The sequence below is a fragment of the Aquarana catesbeiana genome, linkage group LG04 (assembly GCF_042186555.1).
Source record: "Aquarana catesbeiana isolate 2022-GZ linkage group LG04, ASM4218655v1, whole genome shotgun sequence".
NCBI classification, from domain to species: domain Eukaryota; kingdom Metazoa; phylum Chordata; class Amphibia; order Anura; family Ranidae; genus Aquarana; species Aquarana catesbeiana.
Window position 1 is genome coordinate 583,676,962 of NC_133327.1, and position 18,991 is coordinate 583,695,952.

The 18,991-nt window shown below is 43.2% G+C and overlaps 1 protein-coding gene across 1 annotated transcript in view; it reads left to right on the forward strand.

The window, feature by feature from the left end:
* The window catches only part of EFEMP1 (EGF containing fibulin extracellular matrix protein 1), a 170,914-nt gene that overhangs the window by 76,619 nt on the left and 75,304 nt on the right, over nt 1-18,991 (forward strand). The window contains exons 5-6 of the mRNA XM_073628120.1: nt 7,756-7,878; nt 17,896-18,015. Of these exons, the coding sequence (XP_073484221.1) occupies nt 7,756-7,878; nt 17,896-18,015 (243 nt within the window). The remainder of the gene's footprint in view (nt 1-7,755; nt 7,879-17,895; nt 18,016-18,991) is intronic.

Genomic DNA, 18,991 nt, shown 5'->3' on the forward strand with positions numbered 1-18,991 from the left:
GATGAGTGTGTCATCACACGAAACGCGTCGGGCATTTTTGGGGATGTTGACACATGCCCCCATCTAACCATCTATCTTGGGTCTTTGGGAATTGTCATACACCTTGCTTCTACCATCTACTTTGAATACTATCTTTCAACTTATTATGATTTCATTGTTCTTTGTGACATGTATCCCGGTTAGTGGTGTTTTATGTTACATGTACATATATGAATTTACTTGGAATATGTGCTCACCTATCTAATCAGATCTCCACGGGGCACGTGGCTACTATACATTATGTACCCTAGATGCTTGTATTGCACATGCACATACATATGTGAGTGTAAATATTGATGAATTGTTATTTATTACAATGCTCTTCATTTACGTGGTTTCTGGTATTGATCATGTTTGTACGCTATTTCATGAATAAAGTATATGTTTTTCAATTTTACCTACCTCCACACTGTCTATGGCCTCATTCAAAGTCCCAAATCTCCATGGTAATTTTCGCATTAGGGATGGAGGCACACTATATATACATATGGGTGCCTCATTTAAAGTCCCAAACCCCTTCCTTTTTCGTATACATAGGGATGGAGGCCATCAGACAGGGGTGACAGTGTTCCCCTGCCTCCCATGTTGTGAGGTTTTCCAGATCCAGATGGTAATGCACCATGTAGGGCATTGCTTCCTGGACACACCACTCTAGCACACTGGCTATGTGTTCCAATTTTCAATATGGAGTGTCACATGTCCAGGGCTGTTCCATTATGTCTGCTGTCCGGGAGCTGCGATGTGCTCTGCGTGGCCAAAATCCCCTCCTATTGCCCCTCCTTTTGCCCCCCTTGAGGCTGGGAGGTGCATGTGGGGGGGATGGCTGGTCATAGCGCATCGGCGCCACGCACCCCTCTCCACACGTGACGTCACGTCCTGACGTCATGATGCGGTAATATTTGCTTCATCCATCTCGGCCGGCGTAGTTGGGGATTACGAGTGTCACACGTGGGCGGTGTTTACCGTCGACGTCGGACCTCCTCCCCGCTTATGCCGTGCCGGCGTGACGCTGGTATGAGTCAGCGTGCACGTGCATGAGGCGGCTATATCTAACCCCCCATGACGCAACTCTCTTGCTATCACTTACCTGAGATGTCTAGTTCACCATCGCACAGCTCATCCTCAGCATAGCTATACAAGTAAGCCATTATTAAGTTTGTTAACTTTATTGGTTATGTACCACTGCTCACCTGTTACTCCTGGGTGAACAATGAATGTGACATACGATTTTATATATCGTCCTAGATTCACTTTGGCAGCCACCATTGATATACCATCTAGTCTCATCACGTTTACCAACTACTTGTTTGCCAAGTCCTGGGGAGGTCTTTCCACCCTGCACCCTGTTAGTGCGCTGCTTACTTGTACCTCAGCTCCCGGCAGAGACCATGTGGCCCTGGCTCCACACTCATCACATTCCAGCATAAATGACCTATTGTAAGTATTCAGGGCAGGCTTATTATGTCCTTCCCTGTCATATTCTATTACATTCCCATTAATTACATCTCGTTACCCCTTGCAGATGTCCCAAAGCTTCCGCCCCTGATGAGTGTGTCATCACACGAAACGCGTCGGGCATTTTTGGGGATGTTGACACATGCCCCCATCTAACCATCTATCTTGGGTCTTTGGGAATTGTCATACACCTTGCTTCTACCATCTACTTTGAATACTATCTTTCAACTTATTATGATTTCATTGTTCTTTGTGACATGTATCCCGGTTAGTGGTGTTTTATGTTACATGTACATATATGAATTTACTTGGAATATGTGCTCACCTATCTAATCAGATCTCCACGGGGCACGTGGCTACTATACATTATGTACCCTAGATGCTTGTATTGCACATGCACATACATATGTGAGTGTAAATATTGATGAATTGTTATTTATTACAATGCTCTTCATTTACGTGGTTTCTGGTATTGATCATGTTTGTACGCTATTTCATGAATAAAGTATATGTTTTTCAATTTTACCTACCTCCACACTGTCTATGGCCTCATTCAAAGTCCCAAATCTCCATGGTAATTTTCGCATTAGGGATGGAGGCACACTATATATACATATGGGTGCCTCATTTAAAGTCCCAAACCCCTTCCTTTTTCGTATACATAGGGATGGAGGCCATCAGACAGGGGTGACAGTGTTCCCCTGCCTCCCATGTTGTGAGGTTTTCCAGATCCAGATGGTAATGCACCATGTAGGGCATTGCTTCCTGGACACACCACTCTAGCACACTGGCTATGTGTTCCAATTTTCAATATGGAGTGTCACATGTCCAGGGCTGTTCCATTATGTCTGCTGTCCGGGAGCTGCGATGTGCTCTGCGTGGCCAAAATCCCCTCCTATTGCCCCTCCTTTTGCCCCCCTTGAGGCTGGGAGGTGCATGTGGGGGGGATGGCTGGTCATAGCGCATCGGCGCCACGCACCCCTCTCCACACGTGACGTCACGTCCTGACGTCATGATGCGGTAATATTTGCTTCATCCATCTCGGCCGGCGTAGTTGGGGATTACGAGTGTCACACGTGGGCGGTGTTTACCGTCGACGTCGGACCTCCTCCCCGCTTATGCCGTGCCGGCGTGACGCTGGTATGAGTCAGCGTGCACGTGCATGAGGCGGCTATATCTAACCCCCCATGACGCAACTCTCTTGCTATCACTTACCTGAGATGTCTAGTTCACCATCGCACAGCTCATCCTCAGCATAGCTATACAAGTAAGCCATTATTAAGTTTGTTAACTTTATTGGTTATGTACCACTGCTCACCTGTTACTCCTGGGTGAACAATGAATGTGACATACGATTTTATATATCGTCCTAGATTCACTTTGGCAGCCACCATTGATATACCATCTAGTCTCATCACGTTTACCAACTACTTGTTTGCCAAGTCCTGGGGAGGTCTTTCCACCCTGCACCCTGTTAGTGCGCTGCTTACTTGTACCTCAGCTCCCGGCAGAGACCATGTGGCCCTGGCTCCACACTCATCACATTCCAGCATAAATGACCTATTGTAAGTATTCAGGGCAGGCTTATTATGTCCTTCCCTGTCATATTCTATTACATTCCCATTAATTACATCTCGTTACCCCTTGCAGATGTCCCAAAGCTTCCGCCCCTGATGAGTGTGTCATCACACGAAACGCGTCGGACATTTTTGGGAATGTTGACACATGCCCCCATCTAACCATCTATCTTGGGTCTTTGGGAATTGTCATACACCTTGCTTCTACCATCTACTTTGAATACTATCTTTCAACTTATTATGATTTCATTGTTCTTTGTGACATGTATCCCGGTTAGTGGTGTTTTATGTTACATGTACATATATGAATTTACTTGGAATATGTGCTCACCTATCTAATCAGATCTCCACGGGGCACGTGGCTACTATACATTATGTACCCTAGATGCTTGTATTGCACATGCACATACATATGTGAGTGTAAATATTGATGAATTGTTATTTATTACAATGCTCTTCATTTACGTGGTTTCTGGTATTGATCATGTTTGTACGCTATTTCATGAATAAAGTATATGTTTTTCAATTTTACCTACCTCCACACTGTCTATGGCCTCATTCAAAGTCCCAAATCTCCATGGTAATTTTCGCATTAGGGATGGAGGCACACTATATATACATATGGGTGCCTCATTTAAAGTCCCAAACCCCTTCCTTTTTCGTATACATAGGGATGGAGGCCATCAGACAGGGGTGACAGTGTTCCCCTGCCTCCCATGTTGTGAGGTTTTCCAGATCCAGATGGTAATGCACCATGTAGGGCATTGCTTCCTGGACACACCACTCTAGCACACTGGCTATGTGTTCCAATTTTCAATATGGAGTGTCACATGTCCAGGGCTGTTCCATTATGTCTGCTGTCCGGGAGCTGCGATGTGCTCTGCGTGGCCAAAATCCCCTCCTATTGCCCCTCCTTTTGCCCCCCTTGAGGCTGGGAGGTGCATGTGGGGGGGATGGCTGGTCATAGCGCATCGGCGCCACGCACCCCTCTCCACACGTGACGTCACGTCCTGACGTCATGATGCGGTAATATTTGCTTCATCCATCTCGGCCGGCGTAGTTGGGGATTACGAGTGTCACACGTGGGCGGTGTTTACCGTCGACGTCGGACCTCCTCCCCGCTTATGCCGTGCTGGCGTGACGCTGGTATGAGTCAGCGTGCACGTGCATGAGGCGGCTATATCTAACCCCCCATGACGCAACTCTCTTGCTATCACTTACCTGAGATGTCTAGTTCACCATCGCACAGCTCATCCTCAGCATAGCTATACAAGTAAGCCATTATTAAGTTTGTTAACTTTATTGGTTATGTACCACTGCTCACCTGTTACTCCTGGGTGAACAATGAATGTGACATACGATTTTATATATCGTCCTAGATTCACTTTGGCAGCCACCATTGATATACCATCTAGTCTCATCACGTTTACCAACTACTTGTTTGCCAAGTCCTGGGGAGGTCTTTCCACCCTGCACCCTGTTAGTGCGCTGCTTACTTGTACCTCAGCTCCCGGCAGAGACCATGTGGCCCTGGCTCCACACTCATCACATTCCAGCATAAATGACCTATTGTAAGTATTCAGGGCAGGCTTATTATGTCCTTCCCTGTCATATTCTATTACATTCCCATTAATTACATCTCGTTACCCCTTGCAGATGTCCCAAAGCTTCCGCCCCTGATGAGTGTGTCATCACACGAAACGCGTCGGGCATTTTTGGGGATGTTGACACATGCCCCCATCTAACCATCTATCTTGGGTCTTTGGGAATTGTCATACACCTTGCTTCTACCATCTACTTTGAATACTATCTTTCAACTTATTATGATTTCATTGTTCTTTGTGACATGTATCCCGGTTAGTGGTGTTTTATGTTACATGTACATATATGAATTTACTTGGAATATGTGCTCACCTATCTAATCAGATCTCCACGGGGCACGTGGCTACTATACATTATGTACCCTAGATGCTTGTATTGCACATGCACATACATATGTGAGTGTAAATATTGATGAATTGTTATTTATTACAATGCTCTTCATTTACGTGGTTTCTGGTATTGATCATGTTTGTACGCTATTTCATGAATAAAGTATATGTTTTTCAATTTTACCTACCTCCACACTGTCTATGGCCTCATTCAAAGTCCCAAATCTCCATGGTAATTATGGACTGGACTTGTGTCAAGGTCAGGACCCCAACACCAAGCCCCCGCACAGCACGAACTCTACAAGGAGTACGTATACGCAACATGGCTAGAAAACGGTCAGCTACTCAGAACGAAATAACAGAACGCACTGAAGAACAGCAAGGCCTGTGAAGAGCGACCTAAAAAACAGCAACGAGCGGACAAGAACGCAATGAATAATCAAATACGAACTTACTGCACGCACTGAAGAGCAGATACAAACCCACAAGCACAAACTGAACAGCAGAAAACGATCTGAAAACCACGAGTCTGAAAACTTTTACTAACACGAGATTAGCAAAAGGAGCCCAAAGGGTGTCGCGCTTGGTTCTGAACTGGCCTTTTATAGTCTCGTCGTAAGTGGTGTACGTGACCCCGTTCTTGGCGTTCGGAAATTCCGACAACTTTGTGCGACCATGTGTACAAAAAACAAGTTTGAGCCAACATCCGTCGGAAAAAATCCTAGGATTTTGTTGTCGGAATGTCCGATCACAGTGTATGTAACCCTTAACAAAAAAACTATTTTATTTGCTACCTTTTTGTCTGTCAAATAGATATTTAAAAGTGTTTTTTGTTCTTTGTGATTAATGAAAAAAATGTTTGTTGATCATTTCAGAAATTCAGAGCTGTACTGTGGCATGTGCATGTTTATGTGTTATCTCGGGGAGTCTGATTATCCCTCCTAGTTCTCATTTTGGGACTACAGAATGATTAGTGTCTATGTTGTAGAGAAGGTAAAGTGGGTGTATTTACATAGTTAAGAAAAAGACAATTGGGTGGGACTGACACCACTTAGTCCACAAAAAAAGCTCAGCCCACAGCAGGGCATATGAGCTGAGTGCTGATTATTCTGTATTTAAAGTGTTACTAAACCAAAATCAGTAAAATCAGTCTGTATATGCAGTAAAGCATGCTTGTTATACTCACTGTGAAACCTAAGTGGTTAATTGTCCGCATTGTGTAAAAAGGTTGTTTGATGCTGTCTTCTCTGATCCTCCCCTTCTTCCACAGTCCCCAGTCCATTTCCTGATAAAACAGAGACTTTGGAGTCAATCTGCACATGCTCAGTTTGGTGTGTATTGCTAGAGAGCTTTTTTTTTTCCTGGGAGGGTGCATGTGATCAGCACAGGGCCAATCAGCACTGTCCAGACAGAGGATCAGGGGTACTGCAGCCTCATAGGACAGTCAAAGTAGAGTGACAACTCCTCCAACAAGCTTTAACCAGACACTGATAGAAGTCACAAAACAGCTATATAATTCTGATAAGAAAAGCAGTTTATATTTACTAAAATAATTGCATTTCCATCTTCTGTGTACTGTGGGAGACCAGATATAGGTAGTGAATGCAGGGTCCTGGGTTTAGTAACACTTTAAATGGTCTTTAAGGGCATAAAACTTGGGAAAATGTGCATGTAATGAAGAAATCTACTGCATAATTTGTTATTATTATTTTGCCCTTGTATCCCTTTTAAAAAAAGGAGTATGAGTTTGTAAATGCACTTCTTAGTAATTCTTAGTAGAGCTAATAGAACTTGGTGTTTCAATCCCTATGGTAAGTCGGCACCCTTAATGTTGTGACTGGGTTTGACAACAAAGGCAAGGGTAGGTACATCATCAAGGTCATCATTCTTTTGCATTTCATTGATGAGCTCACAGGACCAGCAGAACAGATGGTCATGGTTAAAGACTTGGGTATTCCCATATTTGGTTCAAAGAAAAATACAGCAAAAAATGAAGTCAAAAGCACTGTTAAGGGTTGAATGCCAGAGGAGACAAACAGAAAGTAGGTAGGTGGCAAAAATGTACATTGAGAGGTAACACCTGAAGGTGCCTAGTCCTGCCAGAACTCCTGATAGTGAAGATGGAGTTTGTGGCATGCACTCTCCCTTGTGACACAAAAGAGACAGTAGAGCTAATAGGACTTGATGTTTTAATCCCTATAGTAAATTGGCACTCTCGATGTTGGGCTTGATGTGGTGAAAAAAAGGAGAATAAGTATGTCATTGGGGTCATCAGGTGGGCATTGACGACCACTATATCTCCAGAGGCCTCACCAGTGATACTTGGCATCCCAGGTACCATACCTTCCTGTCCAATATACTTACTTCTTTGTAATTCTTAGACATGCATAAGGAAAAAGCTGTCTAACTTACAAACCAGATATTTCTATTTTAAAAGTCAAATTTCTACCCTAAAAATTTGAGATTTTGACATTGTAAACTTAAAAATTCACACATTGTCAGCTGAAATTGCAAATTCCCACCATCAAAATGTCAAAAGTCTGACTTTTTTAGCCTATAAGGTCTCATGGCTCCTCCATAATTTTCTTTAATGACTGAGTGACTACATAATTATTTCCCTAATGATATGCCTTATGTTGTCATAGTGCTGTCAACTGCATAATAAGATTATTGTTGAGTAAAAACAATATAAAACTTACAATGCTGCTTAAATAGGACAATGAAAATTTCCTTTTTCTTTTTTTTTGTGTCAGACATAGACGAGTGTCTCACCGGAACACACAATTGCCGATCAGATCAAGTGTGCACTAATGTGAGGGGAACATTCACTTGCCTGTGTCCAAGAGGATATCAGAAACGAGGGGAACAATGCATTGGTGGGTATTATTGCAATTACTGACTGAGTTTCCTCCTAGAAAATCAATATATTCTTTAGTAATATTAGCAAGCAAAGTGCAGAGAAGGGTTAAAACCCCTGTCAGGTTGTTTTTTGCTAGTTATGTCCTGTTAGGGAGATTTCCCATCACTTCCTGTCCTGAAGACACAACAGGAAATAAGAGCAATTATTATTTCATAGAAACAGGTGTCCCAACAGGAGTGGTTTCCCTTATTTCTTGCTTTGGTGAAAACTGATTTTGAGTTTTCATAATTTTCTGTCCAGGGGACAATGGTCACCAGGGTAAATAGAGAGGGACAAGGGGACACAAAAAAAGTTGACAGGAGATCCTCTACCCTATCCAAACCTAAAATTTCTCCTTCAATATTTCCTTCAAATACACTTTAAATTGAATTTTACTCATCCTTTTTTCTCTTGCATGTTGCCAATTTCTTAGCTTATTTCACCACTTCACTACTAGCCCGTAATATTCCTTTTATTCCAGTCCATTTTAACTTTTTTTTTTTTTTTTTGCTGTGACAATTTGACTGAAAATACTGTACCCAAATTAATTTGAATTTTATATAATTGTTTTTGGTGGCATTTATTTATTTTTTTTACTGTAGAAAAAAAAAGTGTTCTTTCATTTCTGTTATAAAACCAAAAAAATTTATGAACACCCCCCAAATGACCCTTTTTGTAAAGTAAATACCCCAAGTACAATTTTTTAGAAATGAAGAAAAATGCTGATTTTTAGGAGGTTAAAACATGCAGCTTGGTAATGGTGCTCTAGCTATAATGATGGTACAGGTCATGCACAGATGGAGGAGGAGGTGGGGGTCATATACAATGAAAGAACATGTCACATCACAATGTAGAGGATAAAAGGATGAAAATAAAGGGGTTAATGATCAGATATGCAGGATAAAGGGGGTGAAGGGGTTAATATACAGTCACAGCAGAGACACAGGAGATGAAATGTATAGAAGAAAAGGGGAGGTGAAAGGACTAAAAATCTGTTTACTGGCAGCAGCCACTGATCTGGAACTGAATGAATCACTCATTCATTACTTCCTGCTTTCTACCCTTCCTCTGTTGTAAGAGGAAGGGGAGGACCCACAGATGTAAACACTAAACTGTTTACATCAAGTGGTCACTCTGATTGGTCATCACAGTGATTGTGTGGTACAGAGCTTCTTAACCTCTTGCTTACTGGGCACTTAAACCCCCCTTCTGCCCAGACAAATTTTCAGCTTTTAGCGCTGTCACACTTTGAATGACAATTGCGCGGTCATGCTACACTGTACTCAAATTACATTTTTATCATTTTTTTCACACAAATGGAGCTTTCTTTTGGTGATATTTATTCACCATTTGGGTTTTTATTTTTTGCTAAACAAACAAAAAAAGACAGAAATTTAAAAAAAAAAAAAAAACTTTCATAGTTTGTTATAAAATTTTACAAATGGGTAATTTTTATCCTTCATTGATATTTGCTGATGAGGCTGCACTGATGGGCAATGATGGGCTGCACTGATGGGCACTGATGGGCACATATAAGGCAACACTGATAGGCACATATAAGGCGACACTGATAGGCACAGATACGACGACACTGATAGGCACAGTTAAGGCGACACTGATAGGCACAGATAAGGCGACACTGATAGGCACAGATAAGATGACACTGATGGGCACCGATAAGACGGCACTGATGGGCCCTGATGGGTGGCACTGATGAGTGGCACTGATGGGTGGCACAGATGGATGTCACTGATGGGCACTGATAGGTGGCACTGATGGGCACTGGTAGATGGCACTGATGGTTACTGGTAGGTGGGACTGGTAGGTGGTAATGACGCACTGATTGGTGATTTATAGGCGGCCCTGTGGGCACTGATAGGCGGCACTGTGGGCACTGATAGGCGGCACTGTGGGCACTGATAGGTGGCACTGAGGGCACTGATGGGTGGTACTGTGGGCACTGGTAGGTGGGACAGGTAGGTGGTAATAACGCACTGATTGGTGATTTATAGGCGGCACTGTGGGCATCGATAGGCGGCACTGTGGGCACTGATAGGCGGCACTGTGGGCACTGATAGGTGGCACTGAGGGCACTGATGGGTGGTAATGTGGGCACTGGTAGGTGGCACTGGTGGGCACTGGTAGGTGACATTGGTGGGCACTGGTAGGTGACGCTGGTGACACCTCCACGGGACTGATGTCCCTCTCGCAGCCGCTGGTGATCGGCTTTCTTTTTCCTCCTCACGCTATCAGCCTGAGGAGGAAAAATTGCCGATTACCGGCTCAGTTTACATCACATGATCAGCTGTCTTTGGCTGACAGCTGATCACGGGGTAAGGGGCCGGGATCGACCACCTACTCTGATCTGTGATCAGGCGAGTCTCATAGACTCACTGATCACAGAGCACGCCACTCAAGCACGGGAGGACGTCCAGGGACGCCCTCCCGGCAAATTAAGTCCACACTGTAGCCGTCTTTCGGCTATAGCGCGGACGGCAAGTGGTTAAATGAACCCTGTACACAGTCTCTGTAAATGGAGCTGTCAGTTCCGTTTACAGACATTAGAGTTAGAGACATTTTTTTTTCTTGTATATTTATTTTAGATATATTAGAGTGGAGAGGGATTAGGACACCTATAAGGTTTTTATTGCTTTCTGTGCCCCCATTAGGGGGAGTCACCCTCTCTATTTGTCCTGTTTAATGTTATCATAGAAAATGAAAGTAAAAGAAAAACAAACATTTTGGGTGGTCTCCAGAACAATAATAAATGGGACATTTTCCAAAGAGGACACTAGTTTTTGGTGATAGCCAGGGATCCCCTAACTTTGGAGGGATTGCGCTTCACTTCTTGTTTTGGCTATGGGGCAGGAAATGAAGGCAAATCTCCCCAATGGAACACAGATGGCACAAAAACCTGACAGGGGTTATAACCCTCCCTTATTTTATGCAGAAATGAAAAAAAAATGTTAGTTCTGCTTTAAAGGAGAAGTGGGGATGTCAAAAAAACAAACCTTCATACTCACCTATATGGCTGCAGCATCGATTTGATGCTTCATTGGTCCTCGCTGGTTCTAAGACCAAGAACTGAGCGATCACATGACCACTGAACACTTAATTTGCCGTTTTCACTGAGCAGAGAATGGTGACTCCACCGGCTCTCTGCTCTGCCCCTCCATAGTGACTAAGCCAGCTGGCGGTATCTGGGTGGATCCTGACATTATTGTCGGGATACATTCAGAGACTAGAGCAGCTCTTTGATGACAGCAGGCTTTTAGCCTGTTGTTGGCAGAATTTGGGTCACAGGAGTACAGAAATAAATGCACTCCGGTGACCCAGAAGAGAAGTATAGCCAAGAAAGCATGCCGGCCAAGGGCTATATCTTGAATGTAGTAAGTATAGATGGTGCTACAGAAATAGATGGCCACCACTCAATCATTGTTTTGCAATATGACGGTAGTAAAGTGGTTAAAGTATATCTAAAGCAAACCTTTTTTTATTTTGAATAGAGGGTATATGCCATCTTTGTCTCATTAGGGAGATTTCCTCTCACTTCCTGTTCTGTAGAATCAGCAGAAAGTGAGGAGATATATTCCCTCTTAGGCTGCACCCACAATATGACCACTTTAACTTCCCCACTCCCCCGCTGGGCTGCACTCATACTGGGCCATAAGGAAGTGTTCTCAGCCACACTTTTGTTAATCAGCCCACAGTGATCCCTGCTTCAGTGCATAGTCTTCTATGGAGAGTTCTGTGCTCTGCCACAATTGGCACTCACACTGAAGCAAACCGTACAGGATAGGGTTTCTACCTTTTCTTCAAGCCAAACCCGAACACTTTGGCGGCCTGTGACACCTTTGGGTGCCCCAAGGAGAGTAGTAATGCAGCGCGCATAGCAAAATGTGGGTGTGACCAAATTGAATTTGCGGACATCATCACCCTACCCCCCCAGTAATGCGGAACCTGCCCCCAGACAGCTGCACACAGCTACTGGACGGCAACAGATTTGTGTGCGACTAGCTTGGTTACTTGGGGAGCCACCGCCCAGTCTGAATAATGTGTCCGGGTTTCAGTTCACCTGAAACCCGGACACATGATTCAAAACCCGGACTGTACGGGTGAATCCTGGACAGGTGGCAACCCTAGTAACAGACCACAAGTGAACCGCACCTCTTCCAAGTGGTCCCAGGCACGATAAACTTAACTGCTTGCCGACCAGCTGCCACAGTTTTACTGCGGCAGAATAGTACAGCTGAGCGAAACGACGTTACCTTACGTCTACCTTCGCCTTTTGGCCACTAGGGGTGTGTGCACGCCGCCAGAGGCGCGCCCGCAGCGTGTGCCTGGAGCCGATGCGAGTGCCCGGCAGGCGCGGTGACCACCAGGCAACCACGATCGCTCATGACAGTAAAAACACACAAATCCCGTTTCTTTCAGGGGAGTAGAGACAGATCGTCTGTTCATACTAAGTATGAACACCAATCTTTCTCTCCTCCTAGACAGTCCCACTCCCCCTACAGTTAGAACACACCTAGGGTACACAGTTAACCCCTTGATCGCACCCTAGTGTTACCCCTTCCCTGCCAGTGACATTTATACAGTAATCAGTGCATTTTTATAGCACTGATCGCTGTATAATTGTCAGTGGTCCCAAAAATGTGTCAAAAGTGTCCAATTTGTCTGCAAAAATATCGCAGTCCCGATAAAAATCACAGATCGCCACCATTACTAGTAAAAAAAATAATTATAATAAAAATGCCATAGATCTATCCCCTATCTTGTAGACGCTATAACTTTTGTGCAAACCATTCAGTATACACTTATTGCGTTTTTTTTACCAAAAATATGTAGAAGAATACATATCAGCCTAAACTGAGGAAAAAAATAGTTTTTTAGATAAAAAATGTGGGATATTTATTATAGCAAAAAGTAAAAGATAGGGTTTTTTTTCAAAATTGTCGCTCTTCTTTTGTTTATAGCGCAAAAAATAAAAACCGCAGAGGTGACCAAATACCAGCAAAAGAAATCTCTATTTGTGGGAAAAAAAGGACGTCAATTTTGTTTCGGTACAGCGTCGCACGACCGCGCAATTGTCAGTTAAAGCGATGCAGTGCCATATTGCAAAAAATGGCCTGGTCATTGAGCAGCCAAATCTTCCGGGGCTGAGGGTTAACAGATACCGGGCACAGTTCGGAGCACTCACACTACACAAACAAGCTGGCCCAAGAGGGTGAACAGCACCCAGGACTGTTTAAAATGCCAGTGTGAAGGGCCCTTAGACAGTTGTCCCAGGTACAAGTGAATCAAAAGACTTCTCCTCTAATGCTCTTCTGGTGGCTATTCAAAATTTGAGATTTACCTATACTTTTCCTCCAGATGACATTGGTGATCAGGACATTGAGGCTGGGTTAACATCTCTGTGCGGAGCGGCTCACAGCAGGGGTCCGGTGCGTCCCTGTTCATCATTTCACATCCAATTTCGGTCTGAATTTTTGGCTGAATTCAGACCTGTGATGGACCAGAAGACGCACAGGACTCCTGTACAATTCACTCCGCAGTGGACCTAGAGCTGTATGAACTGGTTCCATTGTGAGCCGTTCACAGGCTCCTGACATGTGAATTGGATGCGGTGAACCCTGCATCCAATTTACAATAGTGTGAACCCAGCCTTACAGTGATTGAATCTCAAACAGACAGCAATAAAGACCCGACAGGGGTTCTAAATCCCCTAATTACTAAATCTTAAAAAAGAGGTTTTGCCTTTAGGTATTTTTTAATGTCTTACCTCCATTTTTTTTTAAGTTTGACCTGTCTTCTACCATAATTTTCAACTTCAATTTTCAATTCTATTTTCATCCCCAGAACGCCATAATTGTGTCTTAGTTCAAAAACAATCCCCTATTTATACGTACAGTTTGCTGCAGGTGGCAGGAATTGACAATGGCATCTGGTTTAGGCATTAACCTCAGCCAGCATAAACACAACATGACAAAATACTGCAATAAAGTCATCCCTGGCACATATGTGAACCTATTATCTCCCACTTCAGACAACACCAAATAGACATGCTCACAATTCCTGTAGTCACTTGTAAGAGTGAGCTCTTTCAATACGCGCGATAATGTAAAAGCCAAACACAATAATTGCTTAACGAGCACTTCAGTTACTTTGTTTACAGTGGGGAAAATAATTATTTGATCCCCTACAGATTTTTTATGTTTGCCCACTTACAAGGAAATGAAGGGTCTACCATTTTTATCATAAGTGTATTTAACTGATAGAGACAGAATATCAACCAAAAATCCAGAAAAAACATGTGATACAAATGTTATGAATTGAATTGCAGTTCAGTGAGTAAAATAAGTATTTGATCCCCAAGCAAAACATGACTTGGTACTTGGTGGAGAAACCCTTGTTGTTAAGCACAGAGGTAAGACATTTCTTGTAGTTGGTTACCAGGTTTGCACACATCTCAGGGGAGATTTTGGCTCATTCTTTACAGATCTTCTCTAAATTTTTTAAGGTTTCTTGGCTGTCACTTGGCAACTTGAAGTTTTAGCTCCCTCTATAAATTGTCTATAGGATAAAGGTCTGAAGACTGGCTGGGCCACTCCATGACCTTAATGTGCTTCTTCTTGGGCAACTGCTTTGTTGCCTTGGCAGTATGTTTTGAGTCATTGTCATGCTGGAAGGCCCATCCATTACCCATCTTCAGTGTTCTGGCTGAAGAAAGAAGGTTCCCATTGAAGATTTTACAATACGTGGACCGGTCCATTGGTCCATCAAAGCGACAAAGTCGGCCTGTACCTTTAGCAGAGAAATAGCCACAAAGCATGTTTCCACCTCTGTGCTTGACTGTAGAGATGGTGTTCTTAGGGTCATAGTCAGCATTTTTCTTCCTCCAAACACAGCGAGTAGAGTTAATCCCAAAGAGCTCAATTTTGGTCTCATCTGACCACAGCACTTTCCCCCAATCCTTCTCTGAATCATTTAGATGTTGTTAGATGTCATTGGCAAACTTCAGACGGACCTGTACCAATGCCTTCCTGAGAAGGGGGACCTTGGGGATGCTGCAGGATTTCAATCCATGGCGGCGTGCTGCGTTACCAATAGTTTGTTTGGTGACTGTGGTCCCAACTGCTTTGAGATCATTCACAAGCTCCTCCCATGTACTTCTGGGCTGATCCCTCACTTTTCTCATTATCATCCTTACCCCATGAGGTGAAATCTTGCGTGGAGCTCCAGACCGAAGGCGATTGATGGTTATTTTGTATTTGCTCCGTTTGCAAATAATTGCTCCAATAGTTGTGTTCTTCTCACCAAGTTTCTTGCTGATGGTCTTGTAGCCCATTCCAGCCTTGTGCAGGTCTACAATCTTGTCCCAGACATCCTTTGACAGCTCTTTGGTCTTGCCCTTGATGGTCAGGTTTGAAAGAGATTCTATGGACAGGTGTCTTTTATACACATAACGAATTGTCGTTAGGAGCACCTTCTTAAATTGACAGGACTAATCTGTGTACCACATGAGCACATACTGTAGCCAGTCTGTGGGAACAAGAATTATTGTTGGTTGTTAGGGTCAAATACTTATTTTACTCACTGAACTGCAACTCAGTTTATAACCTTTGTATCATGTGTTTTTTCAAGATTTTTGGTGGATATTGTCTCTATCAGTTAAAATACACCTATGATAAAAATTATAGACCATTTCTTTGTAAGTGGGCAAACTTACAAATTCTGCAGGGGATCAAGTAATTTTTCCCCCCGCTGTATATATACTGTACATACAGTGGGGACGGAAAGTATTCAGACCCCCTTACATTTTTCAATCTTTGTTATATTGCAGCCATTTGCTAAAATCATTTAAGTTCATTTTTTTACTCATTAATGTACACACAGCACCCCATATTGACAGAAAAACACAGAATTGTTGAAATTTTTGCAGATTTATTAAAAAAGAAAAACTGAAATATCACATGGTCCTAAGTATTCAGACCCTTTGCTCAGTATTTAGTAGAAGCACCCTTTTGATCTAATACAGCCATGAGTCTTTTGGGGAAAGATGCAACAAGTTTTTCACACCTGGATTTGGGGAACCTCTGCCATTCCTCCTTGCAGATCCTCTCCAGTTCTGTCAGGTTGGATGGTAAACGTTGGGGGACAGCCATTTTTGGGTCTCTCCAGAGATGGGTTTATTGGGTTTAAGTCAGGGCTATGGCTGGGCCATTCAAGAACAGTCACGGAGTTGTTGTGAAGCCACTCCTTTGTTATTTTAGCTGTGTGCTTAGGGTCATTGTCTTGTTGGAAGGTAAACCTTCAGTCCACGAGATAAAAGAAAAAAAGGGCGCATCAGCCTTGTGCATTATCCTTAAGATAAAACTTATTATAATAATGATAAAAAGGAACTACTTACAACCAGTAGTAAAAGATCCCAAAAGTATATAAAACAATCTTCAATCACAGCATGTAGTGAAGGAGCAGCAGAGCCCACCGGAGGTGCCGGAGGAGCTCACAAGAGTCACTGCTGGCTAACGCGTTTCGAGGGGAACATTCCCTTTTCCTTCGGTCCAGTCTGAGGTCCTGAGCACTCTGGAGAACGTTTTTGCCCAGGATATCCCTGTACTTGGCCGCATTCATCTTTCCCTCAATTGCAACCAGTCTTCCTGTCCCTGCAGCTGAAAAACACCCCCACAGCATGATGCTGCCACCACCATGCTTCACTGTTGGGACTGTATTGGACAGGTGATGAGCAGTGCCTGGTTTTCTCCACACATACCGCTTAGAATTAAGGCCAAAAAGTTCTATCTTGGTCTCATCAGACCAGAGAATCTTATTTCTCACCATCTTGGAGTCCTTCAGGTGTTGTTTAGCAAACTCCATGCAGGCTTTCATGTGTCTTGCACTGAGGAGAGGCTTCCATCGGGCCACTCTGCCATAAAGCCCTGACTGGTGGAGGGCTGCAGTGATGGTTGACTTTCTACAACTTTTTCCCATCTCCCGACTGCATCTCTGGAGCTCAGCCACAGTGATCTTTGGGTTCTTCTTTACCTCTCTCACCAAGGCTCTTCTCCCCCGATAGCTCAGTTTGGCCGGACGGCCAGCTCTAGGAACGGTTCTGGTCATCCCAAACATCTTCCATTTAAGGATTATGGAGGCCACTGTGCTCTTAGGAACCTTAAGTGCAGCAGAAATTTTGTAACCTTGGCCGGATCTGTGCCTTGCCACAATTCTGTCTCTGAGCTCTTCAGGCAGTTCCTTTGACCTCATGATTCTCATTTGCTCTGACATGCACTGTGAGCTGTAAGGTCTTTTATAGACAGGTGTGTGGCTTTCCTAATCAAGTCCAATCAGTATAATCAAACACAGCTGGACTCAAATGAATGTGTAGAACCATCTCAAGGATGATCAGAAGAAATAGACAGCACCTGAGTTAAATATATGAATGTCACAGCAAAGAGTCTGAATACTTAGGACCATGTGATATTTTAGTTTTTCTTTTTTAATAAATCTTCAAAAATGTCAACAATTCTGTGTTTTTCTGTCAATATGGGGTGCTGTGTGTACATTAATGAGGGAAAAAAAATGAACTTAAATGATTTTAGCAAATGGCTGCAATATAACAAAGAGTGAAAAATTTAAGGGGATCTGAATACTTTCTGTCCCCACTGTATGCTAATAGATCAGCTTGATAAAAATGATGGCATTAATGTTAGTGTTTTTTGAGGTCGGGTTTACACTAGAGCACAGTACAGGAAAGGTGCGTACCGTAAGCATTTCCTGCACCGCAGTTAAACAAGCTGCCCTTGAGATCCTGTGTAAAAAAAGGGCAATGAGGCATTTGGTCTTTAAACTAGATAGATAGATAGATAGATAGATAGATAGATAGATAGATAGATAGATAGATAGATAGATAGATAGATAGATAGATAGAATGTGATATGCTTTGCTTGTTAAAAAATGTAACGTTTTATGTATTTTCCTTTTCTCCACAATGCAGACATTGATGAATGTTCATTATCTTCATTTTGCCATCATCAGTGTGTCAATTCACTGGGATCTTACTACTGTCAATGTAATCCTGGCTTCCAGCTTGCAGCGAACAACTACAGCTGTGTGGGTAAGTTATGATTGTAGTTAGGTGTATGATCAAATATTTTATAAAAGTAAAATATAGTATACAATGTTATATACATTACATTAAAAGTACACACGTAGCCTTGAAGCAAATAATCCACTGAAAGTCACAACCCTTACCTGGAAAAGAACGCAGGCAGCTGGATCTTGGAGAAATCTTCACTGCAGGGATGTCTGTCCTCTTCCTGTCAATGAACTTCTGCAGCTGCCATGTTGTTTAATAGCTTTGCATCTTCAGGGAGCACAGCAGATTGATCTGTGAAAGAGGGAGATAATTCTGGGACTGGTCAGACTCTCCCCATTCACAGATTGTGGTATAGGCATTGTAATTAATGAAATAATTTTTCTCGATGAAGGAGGAGGGAAGAGGGGGCAAGTCCTTGTTAGACTATTTGTGCTGCTGTTCCTCCTGAAGATGCAAAGCTGTTAAGTCTCACAGCACAGGAAGAGGGCAAGTATCCTAGCAGTAAGGATTTCTACAGAATCCAGCAGTCTGCACATGGAACATATGTGGTACTTCATTACAGGGAAGTGATGCTAAACTTTAGCTTTAAGCCCTGCTTTCCATACCAAATTAGCACAGTACTGCATACTAAGTCTTACCCTCATACCCAGTTATCCCTTACAACCCTGTGTGCTAGGTGGGCTTTTGCCATGCTCTGCAAGTATGTACAGCATACTTGCACAACATGGCACACTTAGTATACCTTACAAATGTACCCTTCTCCAGCACTTTGCAGTGCTGGCCTTGCCCTCTGCTCTGTCCCCTGCAGTCACCAGCTCCACTCGCACTACTTCTGGGTTCCCAGGCATCTTCTTCCACCAGTAAATTCCCAATAATTATTTAGCTCATACACACAGGCGTTACATAGTTAGGTTGAAAAAAGTCCACCTAGTTCAACCAATAAAAAAAAAAATCATACAATCCCATATACACAATCCTTCACCCACAGTTGATC